The following is a 16,009-nucleotide window of genomic DNA, read 5'->3' as shown; positions in this document are numbered from 1 at the left end:
GACAGCGAGATCATGCAGGTGCGGGAAGAAGCAAATTGTAGAGCACAGTTTGGGGTGCACAGGACTGGGCTAGCTGTTTACGACGGCAGCATGGAAGCATTCATCCTCGCCGCCGCACGAATCAAGGAGCCCCACACGCGCAGGTATGGCTCGACATGCGCGGGCGAGCAGAATATGGTGGTAATGTTTAGCAAGGAGAGGGGCTGTGGCGAAGCAATGGCGATGACAGACAAAGGTGGCGGGTCTGGATGAGGGGGAAATCCGACGCGTCGCATACCGCGTCATAGAGTGCAACAAATCGCCAAGTCACATGATCTCTAAAGCTGGCGTCCCCACCCGGGCAGGGATTTGTAACCAAGGTCGAGCACTCTCAACTTGAAACACCGATCGAGCGACAGAACAGCGGTAAAGCATCAACCTGCATTCTGATCCAAGGGGCAGAGCCACCGAAACTGCCGTGACCCCGCCTGGAAATGCGGTCTGGAACTGTGGCGGGATGTGACGACGCGAGGTGATGACAGGACATTTTCTGCTTGGAGCGGCGTGCTGGGCTAGTCCGGTACGTACCCTGTCTCGAGGTGGGGCTGGCTGTTACCCCGCCGTGCCACACCCGCCCGCGCAGCTCAACTGGACGCGGGCTTGGCCATGCAGTGCAAGCTCACAGGGTGGAGCCTGCCGTGCGCGCCGAAAGACCTCAGACCTCAGCTTCTTTTAAGCTCCCTGCCCCTCCCCAGCCAGTCTGTTCCCAGCCAGTCTGCCTATCAGCCCTAACCGTCTAGGCTTCTGTTCTTTTCCCGGCTGCTAGGCCGTCTTCCGCTCGCCACATCCACCTCCTACCATCGCGCTATCCGCAACCGTCCACAAGCCCGCAGCCATGGACGCCCAGACTATCGTCGCGGCCTCGCAGAAGCACCCCATCGTGCCGCTGCCCGCCGGCAAGCTCTACACCTATGGCACCGCCGGCTTCCGCATGAAGGCCGACCTGCTCGAGGGCATCAGCTTCCGCGTCGGCCTGCTCGCCGCCCTGCGCAGCCGCAAGCTCGGCAGCCAGGCCATTGGCGTCATGATCACGGCCAGCCACAACCCGGCCGTTGATAACGGCGTCAAGATCGTCGACCCCATGGGCGAGATGCTCGAGCAGGATTGGGAAGCCTACGCCACCGCCCTCGTCAACTGCCAGACCGACGAGGCCCTGGCCGACACCTACGCCAAGCTTGCCACCAAGCTCAACATCGACCTTTCGGCCCCGGCAAAGGTCATCTACGGCCGCGACACCCGCCCCTCGGGTCACAAGCTCGTCGGCGCCCTGGCCGCCGCCCTCGCTGCCATCAACGCCGAGGCCGTCGACTACAAGATCCTGACCACCCCACAGTTGCACTACCTCGTCCGCTGCACCAACACCGAGGGTACGCCCAAGGCCTACGGCGAGGTCAGCGAGGCTGGCTACTATAAGAAACTCGCCGCCGCCTTCGAGAAGGCCCTGAGGGGAAAGAAGGTCAACGGCCCGCTTACCGTCGACTGCGCCAACGGGGTCGGCGGCCCCAAACTCTCCGAGCTGCTCAAGTACATCAACAAGGGCCTCATTGACATCAAGGTCGTCAACGATGACGTGCTCCGTCCTGAGGTTCTGAACCTCGACGTAAGTCCCGCATTTGCCGCAGCGGTAGCGGTCTAGGACCTGTTTGCCAGTACCCCCAATGCTGGGGCACTAGACTGACCTTGTTGTTTGCCCGCCTGTTAGTCCGGAGCCGATTTTGTAAAGACGAAGCAGCGCGCTCCGCCAACGCCCCAACCCGAGCTTGGTGTGCGGAACTGCTCGCTCGACGGTGATGCCGACAGGCTCATCTACTACTGGACCGATCCGGACACGGGCTTCTTCATGCTTGATGGCGACCGCATCTCGTCGCTGTACGCCTCCTTCATTGGTGATCTTGTTCGGTCAGCCAACCTGGAGGATGATCTGCGCATTGGCGTGGTGCAGACGGCGTACGCCAACGGCGCTAGCACCCACTACATCACGCAGCACCTCCGCCTCCCAGTGGTCTGCACTGCGACTGGCGTCAAGCATCTGCACCACGCCGCATGCAACTTCGACGTCGGTGTGTACTTTGAGGCCAACGGCCACGGCACCGTCGTATTCTCGACCGACGCCATGCGCCTGTTCCGCGAGAAGGAGCCTCAGAGCCCGGCCCAGAAAGAGGCGCTCGAGACACTGGCCGCCTGCTCGGACCTCATCAACCAGACGGTCGGTGACGCCATCTCGGACATGCTCATGGTCGAGGTCATCTTGGCCCACAAGTCGTGGACCATGCGCGACTGGGCCATGACGTACACGGACCTACCCAACCGCCTCGTCAAGGTCGAGGTGCGCGACAAGGACGTATTCCAGACCACCGACGCCGAGCGTCGCCTTTCGCACCCGCATGGCGCCCAAAAGGAGATCGATGATGTTGTTAGGAAGTACACCTCGGCACGCTCCTTTGCGCGTGCCTCGGGCACTGAGAACGTATGTCGTGTCTACGCCGAGGCCGCGTCCAAGACCGAGGCCGATGAGTTGGCGAACCACGTCAAGCGCATCATTGCCACCTACGGCGGCGCTGTCTAGAACGTGGCGGCCCGAGGGAGACGATATACAGGAGGTCTGGGTCGAGTCGTCCTGCTGACAGACTCACTTGACCTGTGCCCCAGATAACCCCTGATCTTCAACTTTGGAGGACCTGCAGACAGGCACAAGAGTGCTAAGAAATGAAAACAAATGAAACAGAATATGAAAAAAAAACGGTCTGGGAGCTCCACTGGCCAAAGGAGAGAGCGAAATCTCAGCAGAGAAAAAGAAACCAGCCCGAAACTCGGCTGGGTCGGACGCGTGACGCCAAGGACTCGAGAGGATGACGATGAGGGAGAGAAACAAAAGTTATGCTACTTTTACTGTGCCCCCCATTTATTATAGAGATTAATGATGTTAGATGCATACCTTACGCATAACGATTACGAACACAGCCGAATACATGATAGATTAGGTTTCAATTTATTCTGGCCATGGGGCCTGGTCAGTCTCCCTGAACACTGCCTGGTTGGACGGGGAGACGAGGGGAGAAGGCGCGAGGAGAATGATCGAGACCGGGCAAAGCCAGGGGAGTGGCAGTCTTCATGACCAAGACACTCCAAAGCATGACATCTTGTGCGCACGTATTTCCCCATGACGCTCGGCCTCGGGATGATCATTTCAGAGGGCAAGTCGATAGTAGATCTGTACCAACCACTTCTGCAACCTCCCGCTTGCTTTCAATGTCGTATTTATTAGCGACTCTAAGCGCGCTCAATCCATATGCTACGCGTCTGATATCCGGTGCCACCACCAGACGCAACCTCTCCCATCTAGCCCAACTCCGAAGCCTGATGAAGATAGAAAAAAAAAAGACGACAAAATGGCGGTCGGTGAAGCAATAGCAACACTGATAGATGCAAGGGCAAAAAGAGCCCAGACAATTTCCTTTCCTCACTCGCTTGGAAATTTGCCAATACTCTCCCTTGGAGCAAATTTCGGGTCTTAGACTTGCCACAGCCTGACAAGACGCAGTGCAAGCGCTGGATATCGAGGTCTCCTCCACCATGATACATAAGATACCAGAGATGAGTGGGCTAGAGACACCCAGGGTCATCTCATCTCTCCCCAAACAGCCATGTTGCGATCTTCGCAGCCGGGGCGCATCGCTACATGCACCAGCCGACATATCCCGGCGATGAGGTCCTGATAACCAATCAGCACATCCTATAGGTGCAGGAGCCCTGAGCGGCGCGCTTAGGTTCCGTCGTCTCGAGGCTGTAGTCGAGCTTGATGTCGAGGTCACGGCGGTTCTTGTCGTTGGGCTTGACCGTCAGGCTGCACTGCACCTCCTCGTCCTGCTGGACCGTCAGGACGTCCTTGAGGTAGAAGACGGTCTGCTTCCAGTGGGTGTACTTGGTGTGAGGGCCGGTCGAGAAGCGGATGGGCTTGTGGCAGGCGGTGAACTCGATGTCGAACCACGATACCAGGGCGTGGATGAAGTCGTCGCGGCGGCTCTTGAGCTGGAACGGTATGCTGAAGGCCAGGTCGGCTGTGGTGCACTTGTAAAGGTCCAGGGTCAGGACACCGGTCGGCTCAGTCACAACCGCCTTGAGCTCGACCGTGTCGACCAGCGGCTCTGAAAGGGCAGTCTCCTTGAGTGGCGAGTAGTTGAAACCATAGACATTGTCCCAGACTGCCGTGGGAGGCAGGGTTGGGTCAGTACTTTTTCTCACTTATTCCGTTCTTGCCTTCGCGAGGAAAGGCGGGGATCGACAGATGGGGGCTTACATCCGATCTTCTCGTCCTTGTAATCGCCGTCCTCGATACCAGCGCAGAAGATGATGGCCCTATCGGGAAAGATGAGACCGTCCTTGTTCAGGTACTTGTCGCGGGCATACAGGACCGTGTCCAGCATGCTTTCGTAGAGTAGGAAGTAGCCCATCCACTCTGAGATGATGATGTCGACCTTGGGGAAGGGCATATCGATCTCCTCCATCTTGCCCTGGATCAGGGTGATCTTGTCCGCCATGCCGTTGACCTTGACGATCTCGCGCGCCTTGAAGATAATGGTCGACATGTCCACGCCGATGACGTGCTTGGCGCCAGCTTTTACTGCGAACCTGTATTTCACACCAGCCCGTGTAAGCGCTCCAGCGCGTCCTTGTGCGCCCCTCGGGCCCGGCCAGCGTCGGCGAGTTTTTGTATCTTACATGGACAGGATGGCGGTTCCGCAGCCAACGTCGAGGACAACCTTGTCCTTGAAAAGGTGCTTGTTCTGGACAATGGCGTTCATGTACGACCTTGTCCGGACCTCGTCCTTCTGTAAAGCGGGGAAATCCACAGGGCCGGTCAGTCAGGGCCGTCACAGAAATCTCGTCCAAGGTTCAACCGAGAGGGGGGCATGGACACGAACCAGCATCTCCTCGTGGATTCCTGCGCCGCAGACGAGATACGAACTTCTGGTTAGCGGGGGTCTCGTTCCACAGACATGTGCGCCGAGCTCGGCGCAGACCTGGCGCGCGGGCGGCCGCCTCTGGGAGGTGGGTTAGGGATCGGTACCATGGTGGTTGTAGCTAAATCGGATACGCGAAGGTTAGACCATCTAATCTTTGCCAAGATGTGGAGGAGATGTCCGGCACAGCTGCTGGGTCTAAATGTAGACCGAGATCTGCGCAGAAGGTCCCGCATTGGGCATGATACGGGACCAGGACGGCGCCAAGGGATGGAAGGGAAGGAAGATCAGGCAGGCTCACCTGTTGAAGTAGTGCTGCTCAGAGTGGTCCATAGATTTGAGCTGGCGCTCAGCTGTCTCCACGTCCATGGCGTCGCCGGACATGATGGTGTAGTTGGGGGTGGGAGTCCTTCTTGGAACGAGCGGAGCGGGGCAGGTTAAAGGCGGCGGATAACGGCGGCGGCACAAAAGAGGACAAGAAGAGAGGCTTGTCCCGTTTGCTGGGCTCGTTCGGTAGGAGGGAGCGAAACGAGGGGAGAAAAGAAGACTCGAAAATTTCCACACCGCAAGGGAGTATGTGGGAGTTGGGTGGAATCAGGACGAGCCGCGATTCGGTTTTTTTTTTTTCAGACCCAAAGAGCGCGCGCCCAAAGTCGAAATTTTTAACATGCTGCACGTCGCACTGGCGGCACTGATGTGGCGGGGCAAACACCCACCGCAGCGGCTCTTGACCCCTGACCTGGTCCGCGGGGAAGGAAGTTGAGGCCGGGCAAGGGTTTGGCAACCACGCCATTCCAGATCGGGTAGCAAGCCGCCATTTGGGCCGCTTTGGCGTCTGCCATTATCCAAGACGCACTTTATCGAGAATTGGGAGGGCTATCCCATTTCCCATGTTCATTTGGCACAGGAGCGAAATAAGAGAGATGAAGAAGAAAAAAACCCCAGAAAACTTCTACACCGTACAAGGGGGAAAGTGATGGCTAAGTCGGAAGAGATTTGGGCTAAAAGTTGGTCTGTAAAAAGCCTGCCATCTAATGCGAGGGGAGGCTATAAAACCTGAGGTTGTCATAACACCCGCCCAGTGGCTTTGAGGTTCCAAGCGGCATCCTCGACAAGTTTCCGAGACTGCTCGGAGAGTCTCGTCGCCAGATCGCCTTTATGGTGATTCGGGAGTCTCCCGGACGAGACGGCCAAAGAAGAGCGGTCAGGAGTCACCCGAGGCTCGCCGGACCCGTTTTGTTAAGGATGTTCACGCTCACACGTTCGACGCTTTGCTGGAGATACCAACAGAGGTCCGTCGGTAGGCTGGTAGGTGACAAGCGGCGGCCTTTACCCGAGCTCGACAGCAAAGAAGTCACATGGGATACCGTGCGCTACACGATGCGCTGGCTTAAAAACACGACAGCTTCGACCACCAATGGGCATGGTGCAAGGCGATCGGTGTGCCTAAGAGCTGGAATGCTCATAACCCCCAGCGTCCGCTTGTATCCGGGTGACCACAAATGGCATGATCTTTGAGATCTGGATGATTTGGTCAAGCGAGATGAGTCGAAGCCGTTCGGACTGTCATACCACGAGGAGCATCGCCAGCGCGACGGGAGAGTTGCCACGTAGAAGGACGTGCTTGCAAAAGTTAAACCAAAATCACAGATGGCCGAGAGGGCAGAGGAGAAGAAACTAGCAGATAAATCGGCATTGTGAAAAGAAGGGATACAAGAGCAATGTCCGATGAGAACTGCCTTCATTCCAAATATGCTGCCCTTATACAAGCCTGGGCGGGATTCGTCGCTGACAATGCTAAAAGGCAAAAAAAGGGTCATGCGCGCGTGAATGATTAGGAGTAGTGGAAGAGGAAAGGAAGAGAAAAAGAAGAAAAGAAGAAAAATCAGCACCATCGCTCGTGAGGCTCCCGCCACTTTACGCCCAGGATCTCAAATATCCTCCTCTCGTCCCTCCCCTCCACCAGCTCCCCGGTCGTGACCTTGACGCGGTTCGGCCCCCGCATCACGTCGCGGTAGAGCCCGCGCTGGTTGAGGCGCATGCCCTTCTTGGACGCCAGCAGCCTCATGCTGCGGTTGAAGACGTCGTTGCCCGTGAAGTAGATCAGCGCCGCCCCCATCTCGGCCTCGGGCACCAGGAGGAAGTCGACGCGCCGCCAGACCGGCGCGCGGGAGTCCCCCGCCGGCGGCGCTCGCGGGTGGTGGTCCCGGGGCAGCACGCAGCAGCCGTGCCACTTGCTGCCGCCCGGCCGGTCGGTGCGCAGGGCCGCGACGGTGGCGACCACGACGCCGGCGTCGGTCAGGCGCGCGATCAGCTCGTCGAGGAACGGGACCAGGTCGTCGGCGGCGGCGGCGCCGTCCCTGGTGACGATGAAGTCGACGTCGCCGCACGTGTCGGCGCCGCGGCGGTAGCTGCCGCCGAGGATCAGGCGCACGGCCGGGTCGACGGCGGCGGCGGCGCGGCGCACCACTTTGTCGAGGGCCTCGACCTCGTCCCGCGGGATGCGCGAGTTGAGGTCGGCGTGGCGCTCGACGCCCATGCGCTGGGCCGGCGTCAGGCTCGCGCGCGCGGCCAGGTCGTCGAGGGTGCGGAAGCCCTGGGCGATCCACCTGCGGGCCTGGGCGAGCCCGGCGCCGTAGACGCCCAGGAAGGTCTGGAGGACGGCGTCGAGTGGCTCGGCGCGGGCGTGCTCGAGCCGGCGCAGGCGGTCCGTCGTCGCGATCTCCTCGATCTTGCTGGCCAGCCGCGGCCCCACGCCCGGCAGCCTCGCGGCGTCCTCCTCGGTCGCGACCCGGCGGTCCGTCGTGCGCCGCAGTGTCCCGATGGCCCTGCGGTACGCCGTCGTGCGCCAGTGGTCGTTTGTGCGCTCGTAAAAGTCGCACATGCTCTGCAGCATCTCGATGGTCCGCGCGTTGGGGTTGGCCGAGGCCTCGGCTGCCTTGTCGGCCCTGGTCCCGCCGTGGTTGCAGGCGAATGCGTCCTCCCACGTTGTCGCCTTGCGGCCCGTCTTTGGTGCGCCGCGGCCGCCGTGTGCCTTGTTGCTGCGCTCGTGTTCCGAATCGCTGCCGTCCTTGCTCTCCTCCCTGTCCGGTGTGGCAAGCCTGGATTCCCTGACCGAAACCACGTCGTCGTCCTCGTCATCTAGAGGAAGGCCCTTGTATTGGGCCATCAGCTCAATGTAGTCACTTAGCTCATCCTTGGGCTCTTTCTCCCGACTCTGGGTCTTTGTTGTTCCCACATTGTCATGCTGGAATCTCGCAGTCTTGTCCTCGTCGCTTGGGATTTCTTGCGAAGAAGGAATTATTATCTCCTTCGATGTTTCTGCTAGGGGTCCGCGCCGAGGAGGCGTGCTAGAGCGTGAATCTATCTTCCTCGAGCGCTTGTTTGAAGCGGCAGTTTTGAGTTGCAAGGAGTGCTGCGAGCTGCACGGCGATTCCTGCGGTGAAGTGTGTGTACAAGTTGGCTGAACTGTGGCCTGAGGGCAGCCTTTTATGAGATACTTATCCTGGAGCGGGTTGAGCAGGATCCCAAAAGTCAAGCAGTCGCCAGGGAATGTCTCATTGACGACTACCAGCGCATGTGCGGCGCCGGGCGTGAGGAACGGCCCAACCAGGGGCTCGATATCCTTGTACTTCAGCCCCTTGTCGACGATGACGTGGGTGGCCTCGACGATAGAGGAAACGCGGCTCGCACCATACTTTTGGGCCTTGGCCATGCGGATGCGCCTGGCCGGAGCGATGTCGTTGTCTGGCACGTAGTAGAAGGCCAGGTCCCGGAAGATGCGCCTCTCTTCGGGCGCCTGCTCCTCCTCGCTATGGCGGGCCGTGGTCCGCTTGCGCTTCCTCACGAGCTGTGTGGCTGCTGCCGCCGCGGAAGGGGAGTTCGCCGAGACACTCCGGACACGTGCAGCAGCGGCTGCAGCCGTCCCAGGAAGCGGGGCCGTGGTGCTGCGGCGCAGCATAAGCTTCGAGGCGCTGGCGGGTACCGGCATGCTTTCAGCAGCAGGCGCGGCGGTACGCTCGGCGGGCGGAGGGGTCTCTTCGACGAAGGACGTACTGCTCATGTCGGCCGAGGCGGTTCCCCGACGTGGATTGAAAGTGTGCAAGGGTGTGCCCTTGATGACCTCGATCCGGGAGTTCTTGGACGCGGGTGTTGGGGCTGGGGTGGTGATCGTGGGGCTACTAGGCACCGCCTCCTGGCTGCGAGAATGGAGTTCGGGCTCTTGCAGAGGTTGCTGTGATGACTGCTCGCCCGAGCCGTGGTGGGCGGCTGATTTGTCGTCGTTGCTGTGTGTGTTTGGGCGGGGGAAAAAAGCCCTGGACCGCCTCCTCAGCTCCAGTTCATTGTCGTCGAGTTCGTCGCCATCTCCCTGCGAGAAGACAAAGGGAGACTGTAGTCTTCGAAAGAAACGTCTCTTTTTACGGAGCGACTCCGACGAGGTGCCTGACGAAGAAGGGCCCGATGACAAGGACGAACCCGGCCACGAATTCATCGTGGTCGTGACGGCATCAGAGTGATGGCAGCCTGAGCTGGCGGTGTGATGTTGATCGTCTCGGTGCCCGGGGAGCAAGTCGAGCCAGGCAAGCAGAGCAGGCTAATGTTGGCGATATCTAGAATTACCACAAAAGGAACTCTCGACCTGGGGAGGACAACAAGGGTCATTGATTGGGCTGGAAACATGAAAGACTAGCAGGGTCCACGAACAAGCATAAATAACGACATTATTTTAGCGTGAATTCCGCCCCACAGGCGGGTGGCATGCGGATCACGACAGCCAGCCAGCCACCCCTTTCGTCACCCGGCTCGTGAATTCCTGTGGCGCTCCTTTCCTGGCCAACACGCGAAGATTAAATAAAACGTATTTTTATTTTTTTTTCGCCATCGTTCGCATATGTAACCAACACAGCACTTTTGCAATGATGAAAGAATATATAGTGTTTCTAGGAAGGAGTTTGACACTGCTTTTAGTAGACGTGGGGAATGGTTGCAGAGTACCGAGTGAACAACGGCGATTTCTGGGAGGGAGAAATAGGCAATGATTTATACACCAAAGAGAAAGGAATTTACCTGTTTAACACAAGTAAAGCAGGCGGTGCCTGGGTGTTTACTAGCGATCCTGCGATTGCTAGGAGCTATGCTACCGGACGAGGGCAACATCCGGCCAGACGCAGCCTCCGCCCATTTTATATAACGCCGTGTTTGACTGCGATGAGTAGAATACGATGCATACACGGTAAAAGCAAACCGCGCGCCAGTTGCTCCGATGTTGCCACCTACATACGCGTTCTTTAGTTTGCGTATCCTGCGCCTTTCTAGCAAATTTTCCATTATCCCTAGGGCCTTTTCCTCCTCCCCATCCTCTCCCTAGTCCCTCCCCTTCTTCACTACCCTTAACCCCACCCCCCATTCCACCTACACTTGCTCGGATACTTCGTTTACGAGTAAAGTCCAAGCTTGCTCATGTTAGGGGAAGATTTGCGTTTGTGTATTTTCTTGCCGAAGAACGTTCAAGTAACCAAGCTTCCCGAGATACGATTTACAGGACCGCTTTCGGGAAATTCTTTTTTATCACAACGGAGACAGGCGCAAAGCAACATTCGAACGATGCCTGCACTCCATTTTCCTCTACGGAGGCGAGCAAGCAATAATCAGCAAGACCAAGAATACGGACAAAGCCTTCGACAAGTTCATCCAAGAAAAACTGACGCGGATCGCCGATTGGCGAAGCCAAGCACGCGCACAAGGCATCGCCCACCCCGAGGGCGAGTACCTACTCAACTACGTCGTCTACGTGCCGGAGCACGAGCTTCCAGACCACTGCCCGTTCAACTTTTGCCAAACAACCCGCGGGCGTGCCCTTGAACACCTCGAAGTGTACGCCCAGCCAGATTGGTGGAATGCTCCTACTGGAAGTGTTCTCCGTTTGATCGCCAATATCCAGTTGCCTCCAGGCCGATTCAGCCCTCAGGGCCAAGATTATCGCAAGGCCAATCTGGGCCTACCGTACGCGACAACTACTCCTAACGCCGGGGGCTCGTCGCGGACGACTCCTCACCTCGCACAGCAGTTGGAGGCACAACCATTGACAATGCCGCGCAAGCATGCCTGTCCGGAGTTGACTCCGGTGGCTCTTGGCTCGGCCACGCATGCCTCAGGCTTTGGCCTCACCCCGGCTAAAAGAAGATGGTCCGGCGCGCTGTTGACGGAGAGGTCTCACTCAAAGACTTGACGGAGAAGCAGTTCGACTGCTATACCGACATTATCGTCCGTCGCGCTCTGGAGTCTAGCAACGAGGGAGGCCCGCCGTCGTCCCCCACACCAGGTGCACGTACTTACTGCGAACGAAGACCTTACGCAAGACGAAATGGATAATAAAACAGCACAAAAAAGACTATCCAAAGTACCTACAGATAATATACATGGCAAATATACAAAAAAGACTGTACATATGACTCTCGCCTCTTTCGATTCCTCCTCCTTCCCGGGCCAACCCTCACGAGCATCACCGATCACGCGAGTTGAAGCGCGCGGCCTGGACGCCAAACATGCGCGCGTCGACGAGCGGGATGCCGCCGCTGTTGCTCTGCTGGTGGGTCTTTTCGAACGCGCGCGGCTCCGAGCCGTTGAAGCGCCGCCGGCTGACGTCGTCGGCCTCCGAGTACCTGCCGCTCGCGTTCTCGGCCTCGACCTCGTTGAGCACCTCGCGCGTCACCTCGACCGCGTCGAACGCGAACTCTCCAATCTCTTCGCTGTCTTTTAAAGGGGAGGGGGGGGGAATGTTGGTTAGCCAGGTATGCAAGCAGAGAAGCTTTCAGAATAATGTCACCACTCACCAATACCAAGAATTTCGGCCTCTTCCGTTACGCGCAGCTGCAGGCCGGGGATCAGGTTCATCAGGAACAGGATCAGGCACGTCATGAAGAACGAGTAGGCCATGGCGGCCACCGAGTCGGCCAGCTGGTACGCGAACTGGATCCAGTTGTGGTCGAGCCAGCCGCCCGGGATGGACGTGACGCCGTCAAGGCTGGCGATGGAGTTGGTGGCGAAGAAGGCGGTTAGGATGTTGCCCGTGAAGCCGCCGACGCCGTGCACGGCAAAGATGTCGAGGGCGTCGTCGATGCGCAGGAGGAACTTGAGCTTGGTGGCGTAGTTGGCAAAGGCGGCCCCGAGTATTCCGCAGGGGACCCCGGCCCAGACTGGCACGTACCCCGACCCGGGCGTGATGGCCACGAGCCCGGCTATGACGCCGGAGCAGAAGCCGACTGCCGACCATTTCCTTTCCAGCCTGTAGTCCAAGACGCACCACGTGATGCCCCCAAGGCAGGCCGACAGGTTGGTGACGGTGGCGGCCAGGATGGCGCGCATGTTGGCCGACAGAGCAGAGCCGGCGTTGAAGCCGAACCAGCCGACCCTAGTGCAGTCAGTACTGTTAGCCTTTTTTTTTTGGTTTGTATACAGTCGGAGCTGGTAAAGGCCTAAATACCAGAGAAATGCGGTCCCTAGCACGATGTGGGTCACGTTGTGCGGGCGGTAGTTCAGCTCGTGTGTGCCGTGGCCTCTCCTCTTGCCCAGCATCATCGAGTACGCGAGCGCGGCGGCACCTGAAGCGATATGGACCGGCGATCCTCCGGCGAAGTCGAGGCCACCCATGCGATTGCTCCATCCCTGAACTGACCAAGTCCACCTCGCTATCGGGTCGTAGACGATGGTGGCCCAGATGAACATGAAGACGACGCAGGGAAGCATCCGGCCGCGCTCCGCAACGGCGCCCGTTGCCAGGGCTACGGTTATGGCGGAAAACATGGATTGATAGAGGGCGAAGAGGAGGTCTGGGATGCGGTCGGAGCCAACTGAGGGATGGGCGAGCACGTCCTTGAAGCCAAAGTTTTCGAGAGTGCCGATGAACGGCCCCCCCGTTCGACTAAAAGCCAACGAGTACCCCCATATAAACCACTGCAGCGAGCCTGTATTGTGCGTTAGATGATGTGCTCGGGGTTTGTTGTTTGACTTGAAGGGATAGAGCAAGTCTTGATATCTACTTACTCACTGCGATCGACATGACGGAGAGCCATATCAGGGACAAGGCGGATTTCCGGCGCGCAAGACCCGAGTAAAAGAATCCCACCCCGGGCACCATCAGAAGGACCAGCCCGGTCGCCGTGATCATCCAGGCAATATCTCCGGTCTGTCAAATGAAGAGAAAAAAAAAAAAAAGGCATGCGCGTTAGGTGCCAGTCGTTGCGATATACATGGTGGATATGTAAAGCCGTTCGCCCGTGAAGGTGGCATGACTCGAGAGCAGCTCTCTCAGAGTCAGTCAGGTCTGAGGGAATTCATCGGACTTACCTCATAGAAGATGTTGAGGTTCTGACTGAGGGGGTCGCCGCCAGTAGGTATTGTGCCATTGTAAGGGACTTTGATGATGTACTGGCTATCCATGTCAACCCCGTTAACGGTGACCATGATGGGCAGTGTGCCGCGCCTGGCGCAAGCACGGGTAGGTGTCGCGTCGCGTGGTGGAAGGATTCGGTCTTGGGCGGTCGGACACGATGTTGCGTCTGTGATTTACACGGGCTGGCGGCACGCGGCGGCGGCAGCGGCAGCGGCAGGAGCGTTCGATTTCGTTGCTTTGGCTTTGTCGGCCGGCTCTGCTGGTCGGGAGACGGGTGGGTCTGCAACAGACAAAACCACTAGGTAAGGCCGGCTTCTCGAAGAAAAGAAGTGATTTCAGCTAGAAAGTTTGCTAGCTAAACCGGACCCCGAGAAGGATGTGCATTCGAAATCCGCGGAGAAGGACGTGGGGTGATGGGGGTTTGAAGGCAAAGAAGTCTGCGAAGCTAACACCCCCAAGCGGCCTAGCCTCAGGGTGACTGGCTTCTTGGCGTTTTGTCGTGATGATGCGGGCGGGACTTAAGGACAGGGCCTGGCAGCTTTTGGCAGGGGGGAAAGATGGGGGGGTTATCAACAAGGCGTCTGAAGAGGCGAGTGGTGACTGCCAATGAAGGGGCTTGGCTGATTCGTTGGTTAAAAGCCATGAGGGGGAGGCAGGGAATCACGGGGAATGAGCCAAGACGACTGGACCTGGGGAGCAATAAAAGAAAGGGTCAAGGAGTGACAAAAAGGAACCATGCAACCCCAAGATGAAAAGCGAGAAGGAGCCGGGCCGTGAGGAAGATGGGGCTAAACAACAGCCAGCCGTCTTGGGCACAGCAGAATGGATGGTACTCTGCAGCACACACGTACACACAGCGTGGTATTCCGGAGGAAGGCAGAAGGAGGGTAAAAACAGGCCACACGTAAATGCGGTATCCAGCTCCCACTCGAGATGGGATGCTGGGCTGGATGGGGGCGGCGGCGGATGCGGCAACTAAGATATTAAAGGCCTCGTGTCTGCAGAATGGGCAAAATATGTCTCTTCTGCCTGCTGCACCATGCTGTGCCGTGGGCATGTCGGGACAGGCTGCCGATCTGTATCAAGCAGACTTCTGCTTGCAGGCACCTCCTCCTATTGCGGCCCCGTCCTGTCCATCATCATGTCCACGCAGACACGGCCTCTCGGCCTATCGTTTCGGTGCAACGCTTGGCGAGACAACCATAACGCAAGCAACGCCCGAAAAGCAAAAAGAGGCGAAGGCGCTTCCATGTCCACTAGAGGCGACGAAAGCGGCGCTGGGGCTAGGTAGGTTGCGGGCCGAACGGCTGCTTGCCGTCTGTCGTCGCTCTCCCTCCAAGTGCGCAGTAGTAAGACGGGTGTGTAAAGATAAGGAATCCTGCGTCTTGACTGGCCGGTGGGGGTCGCCGGGGATAAGGGGAGCCCTGACACCCCTGTGCCTGTTTCCCCTTCGTAAGCTCGCTCGTGCGGGCAAGGAAAATTGCGGGGCGGAGGACAGAGTCGAGAAGTGAAAAAAAAAAAAAAAGGAAAAAAAAAAAAAAAAAGCAAAGGGCAAAAAAGGGGGTGCATGAAAAGAGAAAACATAAATCTTGTTGCACCCTCGATGCCGCTACTGAGCGCTGGCGCCCGTTGAAGGAAACTGGCAGTAGACTCGACACTAGGCGTCTGCGCTACAGTAAGGGAGGCAAGCGTTGGTTCCGAATGTCAGTGTCCCATCGGGCTGCCAGAGTCCCAACATGGCAGCTCAATCGAGCTCGGTGTTATGCAAGGGGACATTGGATGCGTCTCGATGCTGCCCTGGTCCCCCTTTTGCTCGCGTCTGCGCCGTGTCCTGCGCTCTCGGCACTTGCAACGCCATGTCCCTCCCTGTTGGTGACGCAAGAAAGAACCCGACATGTGTAGCCTTTCATGGCACGCAATTGCTAGGATCTGTGATCGGCAGAGCATTGACGGGAGTCAAGTCAGGTCCCTTCCTCTCCAGGCCAGGTCCCAACATCGAATCGTCGGTTCGACTTCCGACGGCCGGTAACCCCGCAAAACTTTAAAGAGTGAGGACAAGAGAGGGAGAAAAAAAGGCCAAGAAGGCAGAAAGAAAAAAACGACTTGGAGGGCATGTTCCACAGCAGCATTGTCGTCAGGGGGCCTGTTGACCGAAATTGCGCCATAACGGCGCTGACAGGCGGCAGCCCGGTTACCACCAAGCCGTCGCAATTGCACACTGCCAACCAACCGCCCTGCCCAGGCCCTTCACTCTATCGCGTCGATATCGCGTGTCCCTGTGCCCCCTCGTCTGTCATTCTCGATGGGGCGCGTCGCTGTCCAGCCCGGGTGGACCTGGCATTATCTTGACCCACGCTCTCGGCCCTGTCGAGGCCAGCCGTCAGCCCCCACCTTAACCGGCGCAGTAGAGATGACGGTATTGGCTACGAGTCGACTCTAGTATCGCCAAGGCGATATTGGCCAAAAGGGGGAGGCAGGACCTGGCACTTGGGAGAGATTGGCCTGGAGCTGCCGATTGATGACCGAGGCGGTTCTTTTGTGCGAGACCAGATGGACGGCACGACGACGCAGCCGTTACCCTGGACAAAAAAAGCAGAAAGCCAAAAAAAAAAAAAAA

The 16,009-nt window shown here is 58.1% G+C and overlaps 7 protein-coding genes across 7 annotated transcripts; 4 read left to right on the top strand and 3 right to left on the bottom strand.

Moving 5' to 3' along the window:
- Nucleotides 1-2: 2 nt before the first annotated feature.
- On the top strand, nt 3-410 carry GGTG_10148 (hypothetical protein). Its single transcript, XM_009228013.1, has one exon. The coding sequence runs from the start codon at nt 13-15 to the stop codon at nt 250-252; it is 240 nt and encodes a 79-aa protein (XP_009226277.1). The 5' UTR covers nt 3-12; the 3' UTR covers nt 253-410.
- A 464-nt stretch (nt 411-874) lies between these two features.
- Nucleotides 875-2,605, top strand: GGTG_10147 (phosphoacetylglucosamine mutase; the record flags this gene model as incomplete). Its single annotated transcript, XM_009228012.1, has 2 exons — nt 875-1,639; nt 1,742-2,605. The coding sequence occupies 2 exons, from the start codon at nt 875-877 to the stop codon at nt 2,603-2,605; spliced, it is 1,629 nt and encodes a 542-aa protein (XP_009226276.1).
- Nucleotides 2,606-3,153: 548 nt separating this feature from the next.
- On the bottom strand, nt 3,154-5,627 carry GGTG_10146 (HNRNP arginine N-methyltransferase). The gene is made up of 6 exons (XM_009228011.1): nt 5,302-5,627; nt 5,108-5,121; nt 4,962-4,981; nt 4,759-4,868; nt 4,337-4,668; nt 3,154-4,241 (listed from the first exon to the last, which is right to left on the bottom strand). The coding sequence occupies exons 1-6, from the start codon at nt 5,382-5,384 to the stop codon at nt 3,763-3,765; spliced, it is 1,038 nt and encodes a 345-aa protein (XP_009226275.1). The 5' UTR covers nt 5,385-5,627; the 3' UTR covers nt 3,154-3,762.
- Nucleotides 5,628-6,547: 920 nt separating this feature from the next.
- GGTG_10145 (hypothetical protein) lies at nt 6,548-9,662 on the bottom strand. Its single transcript, XM_009228010.1, has one exon. The coding sequence runs from the start codon at nt 9,490-9,492 to the stop codon at nt 6,886-6,888; it is 2,607 nt and encodes an 868-aa protein (XP_009226274.1). The 5' UTR covers nt 9,493-9,662; the 3' UTR covers nt 6,548-6,885.
- Nucleotides 9,663-10,460: 798 nt separating this feature from the next.
- Nucleotides 10,461-11,229, top strand: GGTG_10144 (hypothetical protein; the record flags this gene model as incomplete). Its single annotated transcript, XM_009228009.1, has 2 exons — nt 10,461-10,479; nt 10,580-11,229. 2 exons carry the CDS (start codon nt 10,461-10,463, stop codon nt 11,227-11,229), a joined length of 669 nt encoding a protein of 222 aa, XP_009226273.1.
- A 109-nt stretch (nt 11,230-11,338) lies between these two features.
- Nucleotides 11,339-14,640, bottom strand: GGTG_10143 (hypothetical protein). Its single transcript, XM_009228008.1, has 5 exons — nt 13,347-14,640; nt 13,044-13,185; nt 12,484-12,964; nt 11,834-12,411; nt 11,339-11,753 (listed from the first exon to the last, which is right to left on the bottom strand). Exons 1-5 carry the CDS (start codon nt 13,461-13,463, stop codon nt 11,503-11,505), a joined length of 1,569 nt encoding a protein of 522 aa, XP_009226272.1. The 5' UTR covers nt 13,464-14,640; the 3' UTR covers nt 11,339-11,502.
- A 301-nt stretch (nt 14,641-14,941) lies between these two features.
- GGTG_10142 (hypothetical protein) lies at nt 14,942-15,634 on the top strand. Its single transcript, XM_009228007.1, has one exon. It carries the CDS (start codon nt 15,129-15,131, stop codon nt 15,435-15,437), a length of 309 nt encoding a protein of 102 aa, XP_009226271.1. The 5' UTR covers nt 14,942-15,128; the 3' UTR covers nt 15,438-15,634.
- The last annotated feature ends 375 nt before the right edge of the window (nt 15,635-16,009 follow it).

This window comes from Gaeumannomyces tritici, assembly GCF_000145635.1.
Source record: "Gaeumannomyces tritici R3-111a-1 unplaced genomic scaffold supercont2.5, whole genome shotgun sequence".
Taxonomy (NCBI): domain Eukaryota; kingdom Fungi; phylum Ascomycota; class Sordariomycetes; order Magnaporthales; family Magnaporthaceae; genus Gaeumannomyces; species Gaeumannomyces tritici.
The sequence above is the reverse complement of the archived record's forward strand: the minus strand, read 5'-3'. Positions and strand labels throughout refer to the sequence as shown.